We start from the raw sequence: 13,596 nt of genomic DNA, 5'->3' as shown, positions 1-13,596 counted from the left end.
CTCTTTTGCCGAACTGCTAAGTTACGGGGACATAAACACACCAACATCGGTTGTCAAGCGATGTTGGGGGGACAAACACATACATATATACGATGGGCTTCTTTCAGTTTCCATCTACCAAATCCACTCACAAGGTTTTGGTTGGCTACAGTAGAAGACACTTGCCAAGATGCCACACGGTGGGACTGAACCCGGAACCATGTGGTTGGTAAGCAAGCTATTTACAACACAGCCACTCCTAAGCCTATATGTTTATCAGATATTATGAATTCTGTACAAGGAAATGTGTGTCTCCTCAGTTTGATTGTATATTACTTATATGTTCATATGTTTGTCCTTACTCTGATCATTTATATGTGTATTTGTGCTTTTACTCCAATATTGAGTGTGTAATGACACCAGTCTCCCAGTGTGTATGTGTGTGCGTAAAGTTAGCACTCGTTTCTAAAGATTAACCCTTTCATTACCGTACTTCTTTTGAGATGCTCTGTGTTTCTGTCAATTAATTTTAAATATAACAAAGAATTTAGTAAAATAACTTAGTTATCATCAAGCTAGTGTTAGGAACATAGATTGTGGACTAAGGTTTGGTGGAAGATCTTAATTCAAAACTTATAAAAACAAGGCATTTGTGCTACAGAGCCAGAACTGGTTTCAGCTGGGTTGGTATCAAAAGGGTTGAAAATATCATGGTGACGTTAACCCTTTTGTTACCATATTTCTGTTGAGATGCTCTGTGTTTCTTTCAATTGCATTAAATATAACAAAAAATTTAGTAAAATAACTTAGTTGTCATTCAGCTAATGTTAGGAACATAAATTGTGACTAAGGTTTCGTGGACAATTTTAATTGAGAACTTTTGAAAACAAGAATTTGTACTACAGAGCTGGTTTCAGCCAGGTTGGTATCGAAAGGGTTAAACAGGTGACAGTAGATGTGAGTGAATGGTTTGCAAGACTGGTGTACTTCAAGAATTCCTGTAGTTTTTGTTTTTTCTTTCTTTCTCTGCAGACTTGAAATATTGCAAATTCCTCCCCATATCGATCTTTGCTGCTAGTACCCTTGCAACTACTAATAGTATTACTATTACTACTACTACTACTAGTACTACTACTGATTGCAGTGCTACTGTTGTTAATGCTATTACTACTACTATTGCTGTTGATAATGATAATAATGCTGCTGCTACTGTTACTACTACTACTACTACTACTAATAATAATAATAATAATAATAATAATAATGATTTCTAAATGTGCATGTAACCTCAAATGTTTGAAGAAAAAGAAAATAATGGAGTGTTGTAACATTCATAGTTTTCTTAGATTCAGTACATTTTTATATACACACATCATAATCATATATATATAATATATACATACATACACACACACACGCATGCACGCTCACGCACAATGTTCTGATGTGCTGCATAAGTATGAATTGCTAGATATATTAAGAGCTCAATATAGTACATTGTGTTAAACTCTTAAACCACACATAAGATATATATTCATGGCGCATACACTGCAGTCTAGGTTTTAACACATAAACAGAGCAAAACACATTTAAAAGAACTGTAAATAATATCAGAGATATTGCAAAATATTCCTTCTTACAGCAGTTTCAGTAATTCTTACATAATATTATTACATGTTTTGTAAGAATCATTTCCTCAGGGATCTTTGAAATATGAGTCGCAGAATACAAACAAGTTTCCATTATTTCTCTTGAATTTTCAACTTGTATAAGAAATGGATTTGTATAACTCATATTAAAAAAAAACTTTGATACAATAGTTCTTCATAAATGTAATAATAGCATTACGTAAGAATTATCGAAACATCTGTAGGGAGGAATATGCTGAAATATCACTGACATTTTTTACTGTTGTTTTTCAGTCTCTCTCTTTCTCACACACACACACACAATGTTGTTCAAATCCCCCGATCATCTTCATAAAAAGATTTATTTCTAAATTTTTTATTGCTTTCAAAATATGATCTCAAACACACAGAAAAAGAATTTTTGCTTGTTTTTTTGCCTAATTACATGAATTCCTGTGTGTAGAACACAAATTCACAAAAATTTTATGTAAAGTCCAACAAATAAAGAAAGCTATGAGTAGTTATATGGAGTGCTTAAACTAGAATTCTGCCAATAAAGGCTTTTGGAATAGTTGATCTCAAAGCGCACACATAAAGCTATAAATAATAGCAGGTAAATATTGGGGAGAGAAACCTTTGGGGTGGAGTAGAAGGCTACCTGTGGGGCACGGATCTACATCTGCTACTCTATGATGGGACAGCCTCCGACTTCTGTTCAAAAAGGATTTTCAGCCCTGTATTTGCATGCTGTTGTTTATAGCTTTATGTGTGTGCTTCAAGATCCACTATTCCAAAAACTGTTATTTCACTTTCTCTCAGAAGTCTACATGAATTCTTATGACATAAGCAATGGTTATTATTGAGACGATGTTTGATGCTGAATGTTCTAGATTATTTTTTGTTGTGCCACTTGCTCTACTCCCATGCCCTCCACTTCTTGTTCTCAGAGCATGACATCAGAACAGGTAGAAGGTCCAGTGTCTACGGAAGATTTTCTGGAAATGAAGAAATCTCTGGCCAATTCCGAGTGCCGAGTTCAACAGCTTTTGCAGACACAGAGTGATCTTATCACTGAGGTGAATCGTCTGAAGACGTTGGTAAGTTGTATTCCAATATATGACACTCACTGCAGAAAAAAAAGGGTGGTGGGGGGAATTAAATAGTGTGGGAGGAGGGAAATAAGATGTGGTAGTTGTAAGGGGAGGGTGTCTGAAATTAAAATTTTGTTTATTTCTTGTATTATTTATGATAGAAGGCAAAGAGCTGGCAGAGTCATTAACGCATCAAGGGAAAATGCTTTGTAGCATTTTTCCCCAGTTCATTACGTTATGAGTTCAAATTCTACTTAGGCCAAATTTGCCTTTCAACCATTCAAGGTCACTAAAATAGTACCAGTTAAGCACTGGCGTTGTTGCAATCAACTAGCCCTCCACCCTGCTCCCATCCTCCAAAATTTCATGCCTTGAGCCTATATATTTTGTTAGTCTCAGGCCCTGGGACTCATAAGGGCTGGTTACCCATTTTCCAAGGTGCTTAAGTGACCAAGCTCATAACATTACCCCACTGAACGGGATGCTGGTCTGTTGTAGGGTTCAAGGCTAGCGATTTTGCAGGGAAGGGGGCAAGTTGATTACAATGACCCCAGTAAATGACTGGTACTTTGTTTTATTGAATCTAGAGGGATGAAAGGTAAAAGTTGACTTTGATGGTGTTTGAACTCAGAAAGCAAAGAATTGGAAGAAATGCTGCTAACCACTTTGTCTGCTGTGCTAATGATTCTGCTGCTCTTACAACCTTTGGGCCTATAGTAAAAAAAAAAGTACCATGAATGTGTGTTTATGAATTCTTGTTTCTTGTGACCAATATTCGGAATCTGTTTGATGGCGGCGAGCTGGCAGAATGGTTTGTCTCTTTCCATGTTCTGAGTTTAAATTCTGCCACGGTTGACTTTGTCTTTCATCCTTTCAAGGTTGATATAATAAGGATCAGTTAAACACCGAAATTGCTGGACTTTTGCCAAAATTTGAAACCAATGATCAAATATTGAATGCTGGGTATGACCGGATACTGAATGCTGGGTATGGCCGGATATTGAATGCTGGGTATGACTGGATATTGAATGCTGGGTATGGCCGGATATTGAATGCTGGGTATGCCCGGATATTGAATGCTGGGTATGACTGGATATTGAATGCTGGGTATGACCGGATACTGAAAGCTGGGTATGGCCGGATATTGAATGCTGGGTATGGCTGGATATTGAATGCTGGGCATGACCGGATATTGGAAGCTGGGTATGACCGGATATTGAATGCTGAGTATGGCCGGATATTGAATGCTGGGTATGACCAAATATTGAATGCTGGGTATGGCCGGATATTGAATGCTGGGTATGACTGGATATTGAATGCTGGGTATGGCCGGATATTGAACGCTGGGTATGGCCGGATATTGAATGCTGGGTATGGCCGGATATTGAATGCTGGGTATGGCTGGATATTGAATGCTGGGTATGGCTGGATATTGAATGCTGGGTATGGCCGGATATTGAACGCTGGGTATGGCCGGATATTGAACGCTGGGTATGGCCCGATATTGAATGCTGGGTATGACTGGATATTGATGCTGGGTATGGCCGGATATTGAATGCTGGGTATGGCCAGATATTGAATGCTGGGTATGACCGGATATTGAATGCTGGGTATGGCCGGATATTGAATGCTGGGTATGACTGGATATTGAATGCTGGGTATGGCCAGATATTGAACGCTGGGTATGGCCGGATATTGAATGCTGGGTATGACCGGATATAGAATTTGTTTTGAAGGTTAAGCTACAAAATGTCTTCATGTATGTTTATGTCTGTGTGTCTTGTCTGTTTCAGGTGAACAGCTTGGTTGAAGAGAATTCTTTGTTGAAGCAGGACAAGTCAAGCGGCGGTGGCATTGGAGGTGGTAGTAGGGGCAGTGGTGGCAGTCACAACAACAATAACAACATCAACAACAACAACATCAACAATAACTTGCCTGCCGGTGGCTTCCTTCTGAACGGAGCAGGTGGAGGCGGTGTTGGTGGTGGTGGTGGTGGTAGTGTAGGCGGGGCTGGCCTACGACTGTCTGCATCATCTTCCCCGGCCGATCTGAAACGAATGCCCGGAAGTGCACGACCCCGATCGATGTTTGAACCCCGAAATTACCAGAGACAGGCCGAGCATAAGATGGTAAGTTCTCAGTAATGCGCAGGCGCGTGCGTGTGTTTGGTGGTTGGTGTGTGTGTGTGTGTGTATTTGATGGTTGGTGTGTATGTGTGTGTGTGCTGTGTGTATTTGATGGTTGGTGTGTGTATGTGTATTTGATGGTATGTGTGTGTGTATTTGATGGTTGGTATGTGTATGTGATGCTTGGTGTGTGTGTGTGTGTATTTGATGGTTGGGATATGTGTTTGTGTGTATGCATTGGATGGTGTATTGTGTCTGACAGTGAGTGTGTGTATTTAACAGTGCATATGTGTATATGACAGTGTGCACGTGTATGTGGCAGTGTGCGTGTGTATTTGGTGGTGTGCGTGCATGTGTTTGATGGTGTGTGTGTGTTTGATGGTGTGTGTATTTGACAGTGTGTGTTTTTGATAGCATGTGTGTTTGGTGATGATGATGAGGTGTGTATATGGTGGAGAGTGTTCATTTGATGATGTGTTTTGTGATCATGACGGTGTGTGTGATTGTATGTACATTTGGCGATGATGGTGTGTGTTTGGTGGTTGTGGTGGTGTGTGTGTAAAGATGTGTCATTGGTAGTATATGTGTGCGTTTGGTATATGGGTGTTATATGTGTTTATTACTGTCAAGGTGTGAGGCTATATTGTATCAGATGGACAGAAAAGAATGACAATGTACTTTAAATTTTTTTTTTGTGTGTGTGTGTGTATATATTTTCTCAATACTGACAGCAGTATGTATACACTTTAGTCATCATCATCTTCCACAACTTCTTCCTCTTCATCGCCTTTTATCATCCGTTTCCCACCTTTTTTTCCAACCTACTTTATCTCTCCCTCTCTCCTTCCCTCAATCCATCCATCCATAAATACATACATACCGTTGGTTATCTCCCCTGTGAAGTTTAAGCTGCAGAATGTTCATCTTTCTTATGGACATTCTGCAGCTTAAAGCTTCATCTGTTTTAAAGTAACTGTCTGACTGCCATCTCCTCAGCTTGGAAAATGGCGAAATAAATGTTTTGGCCACAAAACCCAGAGTAGCTGTAATTAACAAGACTTGTGGGTTTTATTCTAACCTTACATGTATATATCATCATCATCATCATTTAGTGTCCGCTTTCCATGCTAGCATGGGTTGGACGGTTCAACTGGGGTCTGTGAAGCCAGAAGGCTGCATCAGGCCCAGTCTGATCTGGCAGTGTTTCTACGGCTGGATGCCCTTCCTAACGCCAACTGTATGTATATATATGTATGTATGTATATCTATGTATATGTGTATATATATATATATATATATCACTTTTAAGTGCTACTGGTAATATGTAACCCAGTACAACCTGTTGCATGGTCAGGTCGTCGGCGACTAAACTGGCAACCCCACCAAGCTCGCTTGGCGAAGAGGGTGTTTATTGGACACCCTGCAGGATGAAAAACAAAACCCGTCAAAGGGCGGAGGAACTCTTGAGAGTCAACGGCCATCCAATAAATGTCTTAAGGCTGGATCATGCGCGGGGACATAGAAATAATCGGACTGAATACCCGATCGCGCATCCTTCCAGGAGAAGGTAACTCAGGTAACTGGGTTAACTCCAACATAAAACCTGTGGCTCAGTGGTTACCGAAGATGTTCACTTGTTCTTCTTTTCGGATTATGGCTGCTGTTGCTTAGTGAGTGGGATTGACTCAGTGCACAGCCTTTCCTCACTTTAAAAAAGATCTTCTTTCACAGGCATTGCACGATAACTACATTGAACATTGATTAAGCTCCGTGCAATGGCCATACTCGATAACGAGGGGGCAGCCACTATATATATATATATATATATATATATATATGTATCTATGTATGTATATGTATGTGTGTATATACATATATGTATGTGTGTGCATATATATATATATATATTATATATATACATACAGCAATCCCTTGCCATACTGTGGTGTCATTTTCCTTTTATTAAAAAATTATACAGTGCAGTACTGTTTCCACTTCACGGATTTTCACCTATTGCGGGGAGTTGGGAATGTGACACCCATGATGGCCGAGGGATTACTGTATTATTAGTTTTAATTACTGCTCATTATCTCTGTGTATGGAGTAATATTTACTACTACTACCACCTTTTAATTGATGTTCGTAGCTCTATCTCCATTTGTTGTTGCCACAACCACCACAATTACTATTACTACTACTACCACTCCAATGAGAGCTTCTATGTGGTCTTTTGGTTTCCTAGATACAGCAGCCAAATCCCTCCTTTCTCAAATCATATTTTTTTTAAATGATGACATGAAGGTTATATCTGGAACACCTTTGATCATAGGTTTCCTGGAGTGGAGTTGACCTGGGGTTAAACACCAACAGCACTAACTGCTACTTACAAGTAATGAGATAACAAACAAGCTTTTAATGTGCTCGGCCTGCTAGAAACAGTAGCTAAACCTCCCCCAAATCCCACTCAGTTATCTTAGAAAAGCCTACATTTGAGAAATATGGTCATGGGTTCCCTTGCAGATAGGGAACTGTTAGGATGGCCACTTATGGAATGCTTTTGGTCGTAGAGCTACTTGATGAGAGTTGAATTGTGGTTAAGCTAGAAATGAAAAAGACCATCATCATCTCTATGATCATCACAGGTACAAGTGTAGCTGTGTGGTAAGAAGCTTGCTTCCCAACCACATGGTTCTGGGTTCAGTCCCACTGCATGGTACCCTTGGCAAATGTCTTCTACTATACTATATTACTGAGGACAATGTAACCGACCAGCCCCTCCCTCAAATTATAGGCCTTATACCTATCATTGAAGAGATCATTATTTTATTATTATTATTATTATTATTATTGAGGCGGTGAGCTGGCAGAATGGTTAGCATGCCAAGCAAAATGCTTAGCATTACTTCATCTGTCACTACATTCTGGGTTCAAATCGAAGTTGACATTGCCTTTCATCATTTCAGGGTTGATAAATTAAGTACCAGTTGAACACTGGGGTTGATGTAATTGACTCATCCCCATCACCAAAATTGCTGGTCTTGTGGCAAAATTTGAAACCCTTATTATTATTATTATTGTCATTAAGGTGATGAGTTGGCAGAATCGTTAGCATGCTGGGCAAAATGCTTAGTGGTGTTTCGTCTGCCTCTATGTTCTGAGTTCAAATTCCACCGAGGTCAACTTTCCCTTTCATCCTTTCAAGGCCAGTAAATTAAGTACCTGTGAAACACTGGGGTTGATGTGATCAACTAGCCCCCTCCCCAAAAGCAGAAAGAATTATTATTATTAAGGTGGTGAGCTCTTTACATTCTGAATTTAAATCCTTTGATAAAATAAGTACCAGTGGAGTACTGGGGTCAATGTAATTAACTAACACCCTTCCCATGAATTACAGGCCTTGTGCCTTAAGTAGAAATGATTATTACTATCACTGTTATCAGTTATTAGTATCATCATCATTGTCATTATCATCATCATCACCACTGCTGTTATCATTGTCATCATTAACACTATCATCATCATCAGTACTACCGCCTAATATCGCCACCACCACCACCACCATCATTATCACCACCACCACTACCATCATTCATCATCATCACTGTCTCCCATCATCGTCGTCGTCATCATCACTACCTCCCATCATCACCACCACTACCACCACCATTATTCATCATCACTACCTCCAATCATCATCAGTGCCCCATCTTCATCACCACTGCTACCACCACCATCATTCATCATCACTACTTCCAATCATCACCATCATCATTGTCACTCTTGTCATCATCACCACTACCACCACCATCATCATCACTACCATCACCATCACGATCGCCAATCATCATCACTATCCCTCACTTCATCAGCATCATCTCTACCATCATCATCACTACCTCCAATCATCATCATCATCACTGTCTCCTATCATCACTGTCATCATCACCGTCACCATCATCATCACTATCTCCAATCATTATTGTCCCCCCATTTTCACTACCACCACCATCACCTCCAATCATCATCACCACCACCACCACCACCACCACCATCCTATGTACCCAGTTTTCTCTGATTGTTTCTTGCCTGTTATTCTAGAGCAAAGGTAAAGACGATCTGCCCACTGCCCAGTCAGTATCAAATATTCACACAGGAGAGGAACAGGTACCTCTTGTCACTCTATCTGCCTGACACCATTCTTTTATTGCTGCATGCCTCGGCAGAATTCATCAGTTCTTTTCTTTTCTTCTTCCTCTCTTTTTGTTTTATGATCATTATTATTATTATTATTATTGTGTTTATTAATATTATTATTTTTTATTATTAATATTTATTTATTGTGGCTTTGTATCTAACTTAGAAATCACTGTTTTTTTAAAAAATAATAATAAACTTTGTGTTAGTCATAAGTAGTATTATTATTATTCCACCGAGGTAGACTTTGCCTCTAATCCTTTCAGGGTCAATGAAATAAGTACCAGTTGAACATTTAGGGGTTGATGGAAATGGACTATCTTCCTTCTTCCAAGAAAATTTCAAGCCTTGTGCCCAGAGTAGAAAGGATTATTATTATCAACATCATTTATTATTATCATTATCATCATCATTATTATTATTATCATTATTAGTATTATTATTATTGTTATTATTATTATTATTATTATTATTATTAAGGTGGCGATTTTGTAGAATCGTTAGCATGCCGGACAGAATACTTAGCTGCGTATCCATCCATCTTTACGTTCTGAATTCAGATTCTGCCGAGGCTGACTTTGCCTTTCATCCTTTCAGTGTTGATAAATTAAGTACCAGTGAGACATTTGGGGCTGATGTCATCGACTAGTCCCCCTCCCCACAAAATTTCAGGCCTTGTGCCTTTAGTAAGAAAAAATTATTGTTGTTATTATTATTATTATTATTATCAAGGCGGTAAGCTGGTGGAATGGATAGTGGCATTTCGTCCCTCTTTACATGCTGAGTTCGACTTTGCCCTTCATCCCTTTCGGGGTTGAAGAAATTAGCACCAGTTGAGCTCCGGGGGGTTGATTTAACTGACTGACCCCGTCCCACAAAATTTCAGGCCTTGTGCCAATAGTAGAAACGGTTCTTATTACTAAGGTGGCGAGCCCACGGAATCGTTTTCATCCGTCCTGACGTTCTGAGTTCAAATTCCGCTGAGATCGACTTTGCCTTTCATCCTTTTAGAGTCAATAAACTAGTATGTAATTAGTGAAACCCTGGGGTCAATGTAATCGACTAGTCTCCCCCCCCCCTAAATTTCACACCTTGTACTTTTAGTACAAAGGATTAAGACAGCAATCTGCTAGAATCATTGGCACATTGGGCTAAATGCTTAGCAGCATTTCACCCCCTGCCTTTATGTTCAGAGTTCAAATTCCCTCTGGGTTTGACTTTGCCTTTCGTCCTTTTAAGGAGTGGGGGGGGGGCAGGTCATTGAAATAAGTACCAGTTATGCACTCGGGTTGATGTAATCAACTAGCACCCCTCCCTAATATTTCAGGTCTTGTGCCTATACTAGAAAGGATCATTATTATTATTATTATTATTATTATTATTATTATTATTATTATTATTATTATTTAAATTGTTGCTGTTGTTGCTATTACTTTGACCACCACTGCTACTACTACTACTACCACCACTGTTTTGTTGCTCTGTGTCTATCCCACAGCACTTGTTGTAGTCTGCCATTGCATAAATATCATCTGATGATGAACATGAAGACGATTATTATTATTATTATGATGATGATGATGATGTTTATAGTTCTGCTTGCTGCTAGTGTCAACACCTGTTTTTTTTTTTTGTTTCTTTGTTTTTTTTCTTTGCACCACTTTTTTTAGCTTCAAAGTGAACAAGGAAGAATGGAAGGTGGAGTGAGTGGGATATGATATGATGAAGGATGTTGCCCACCTCTACAAACCTAATTAACAAACTTAATTATTTATCTGAACCTTCAACCATTGATGTATTGATTGATTGCATGTGTTCTTTTGTCACTCATTAACCTTCTTATGGCAACAGTTGTGTGTGTGTGTGTGTTTGTGTTGTGTTCTTGAGCAAGAAACTTTATTTCACGTTGCTCCAGTTGTCACTCAGCTGTAGAAATGAGTTGCGACATCACTGGTGCCAAGCTGTATCGGCCTTTGTGTTTCCCTTCAATAAACCTTGGTGGCGTGGAGAGGAGAGGCTGGTATACATGGGCAACTGTTGGTCTTCCTAAAATAACCTCGCCTGGGCTTGCGCCTTGGAGGGGAACTTTCTAGGTGCAATCCCATGACCAGTTGAACATTAGGGTTGTTATAGTTGATTTATCCCATCTCTTGAAATTGCTGGCCCCATGCCAAAATTTTTAACCATTTTTATAATTATATTTATTAGCGGGACCCATGAAAAATTCATGGAAAACATAAAAACTGTAAGCATCTGTAAACAGTGTACTGGTGCCATGAGAAATGTTTGTATATTACGACCGTCTGTCTTTACGTTCTGAGTTCAAATTCTGCCCCTTTTAACCCTTTCGTTACTGTATTTATTTTGAGATGCTCCGTGTTTCTTTCAATTATTTTAACTATAACAAAGAATTTAGTAAAATTAACTTCGTTATCATTAAGCTAGTGTTGGGAATATAAATTTTAACTAAGGTTTTGTGGAAGATTTGAATTCAAAACTTATGAAAGCAAGACATTTATACTAAAGAGCCAGAGCCGGTTTCAGCCGGATTGATAACGAAAGGGTTAATCATCATCATCATTACCATCGTTTAATGTCCACTCTCCATGCTGGCATGGCTTGGACGGTTTGACAAAGAGCTGGCTAGCAGGGAGCCGTCTATTGTGGCATGGCTCTTCTGGTTGGATGCCCTTCCTTAATGTCAACCACTTAGCAGAATGTGATGGGTGCCACTGGCATGGCTTGGATGGTTTGACAAAGAGCTGGCTAGCAGGGAGCTGTCTGGACTCCAGCTGTCTGTTGTGGCATGGCTTCTGTGGTTGGATGCCCTTCCTAATGCCAACCACTTAGCAGAATGTGCTGGGTGCTTTTTACGTGCCACTGTCATGGGTATGTTAATGCAACACCTGCACAGATGCTTTTTAGATGGCACCAGCACATGAAAGGACAAACCTGTATGTGTGGAAGACAGCAGTTTTACTTAGCTTGACGTGTCTTATCAAGTACAGCAAATTGCTGCATATCCCGGTCTCTTGTTATTTCCTCAGTGAGGCCTATCATCCAAAGATTCCTTCTCACGTCTTCCTGGGTCTACCCCTTCCATTTCAGCCAACCATATCAGACCCAAATATTTTACTTTTTTTACGGCCAAACCAACCAGATCCAGCTTCTCACACCTACCCTACAATGTCATTCTAAAAATAAACAATCACATCATTGAAATCTTGGAAGCTATGAGATAATGCATGATTAATCTAGGCTATTGTTAAATAAGCATTATATTTAACACAGTAATCTGAATGGCGTAGGTTTACACTTCTCTGATCTTATCTTATCCAACATTCTATTGTCTCCATGGAGATGGTTGTTTATAGTGTGTGTATATATGTATGAGTATTGTGCGGTTGTTTTTGTGGGTGTGTGTGTGTGTAGTTTTGCATCAATCACAGCATTGTACCCCTAACTGATTGCTGTTCCCCTCCACCCTTTCACAGATTGCTTGACTATCTGTATTTTAGTGTGTTGCTGCTGTTGTTACTAACTTACGGATATTAGTAGTAGTAGTAGTTGTACTAAAGTGGCAAGCTGACAGGATTGTTAGCACGCCGGGCAAAAACGTTTAGTGGCATTTCATCCTTATGTTCTGAGTTCAAAACCCACCAAAGTCGACTTCGCCTTTTATCCTTTCAGGGTCGATAAAATAAGTACCAGTTGCGCACTGGGGATAATGTAATCAACTTAAACCCTCTCGAAACATTGCTGGCCTTGTGCCAAAATTTGAAGCCAATATTATAAAAAGTTGATTTTATAAATGCGGAGGTAAGATGGCAGAATCGTTAGCATGTTGAGCAAAATGCTTAGTGGCACTTTGTCCGTCTTTATGCTCTGAGTTCAAATTCCGCTGAGGTTAACCCTGCCCTTCATCCTTTCAGGGTCGATAAAATAAGTACCAGTTGAATACTGGGGTCGATGTAATGAACTAGCCCCACCCCCCGCCTCTCCCAAATTTCAGGCCTTGTGCCTATAGTAGAAAGGATTATTATTGGTAGTACCAAAGTGGCAAGCTGGCAGAATCATTAGCATGCCAGACAAAATGCTTAGTGGCACTTTGTCTTTATGTTCTGAGTTCAAATTCCACTGAAGTCAACTTTGCTTTTCATCCTTTCAAGGTCAATAAAATAAGCCCCAGTCGAGCACTGGGGTCGACGTAATCAGATTTACCCACTGCCCTGAAATTGCTGGCCTTGTGCCAAAATTTGAAACCAATATTTATAGGTAAGGAAGGCTGCAAGCTTGGCAGAATCGTTAGCATGCTGGTAAAAATGCTTAGAAGCATTTCATCCATTTTTAAGTTCTGAGTTCAAATCCTGCCAAAGTCAACTTTGCGTTTCATCCTTTCAGGGTCGATGAAATGAGTACCAGTTGAGTACCGGGGGTCGATGTAATCAACTCTCACCCACTTCTCCCGAAATTGCTGGCCTTGTGTTCTTGAGCAAGACACTTTATATCACATTGCTCCAGTTCACTCTGTTGTAAAAATGAGTTGCGACATCACTGGTGCCAAGCTGTATCGGCCCC

The 13,596-nt window shown here is 39.7% G+C and overlaps 1 protein-coding gene across 6 annotated transcripts in view; it reads left to right on the top strand.

The window, feature by feature from the left end:
• Positions 1 to 13,596, top strand: part of LOC115224238 (ARF GTPase-activating protein GIT1) — a 125,176-nt gene that overhangs the window by 100,903 nt on the left and 10,677 nt on the right. For 5 of the 6 annotated variants that reach the window (XM_036513222.1, XM_029795032.2, XM_029795033.2 and 2 more), the window contains 3 exons: positions 2,555 to 2,704; positions 4,492 to 4,827; positions 8,923 to 8,988. In XM_036513222.1, coding sequence (XP_036369115.1) covers positions 2,555 to 2,704; positions 4,492 to 4,827; positions 8,923 to 8,988 — 552 coding nt within the window. The remainder of the gene's footprint in view (positions 1 to 2,554; positions 2,705 to 4,491; positions 4,828 to 8,922; positions 8,989 to 13,596) is intronic. The other variant, XM_029795034.2, reaches the window with a different exon arrangement.

The sequence above is a fragment of the Octopus sinensis genome, linkage group LG25 (genome assembly GCF_006345805.1).
Source record: "Octopus sinensis linkage group LG25, ASM634580v1, whole genome shotgun sequence".
In the NCBI taxonomy this organism is placed as follows: domain Eukaryota; kingdom Metazoa; phylum Mollusca; class Cephalopoda; order Octopoda; family Octopodidae; genus Octopus; species Octopus sinensis.
The sequence above is the reverse complement of the archived record's forward strand: the minus strand, read 5'-3'. Positions and strand labels throughout refer to the sequence as shown.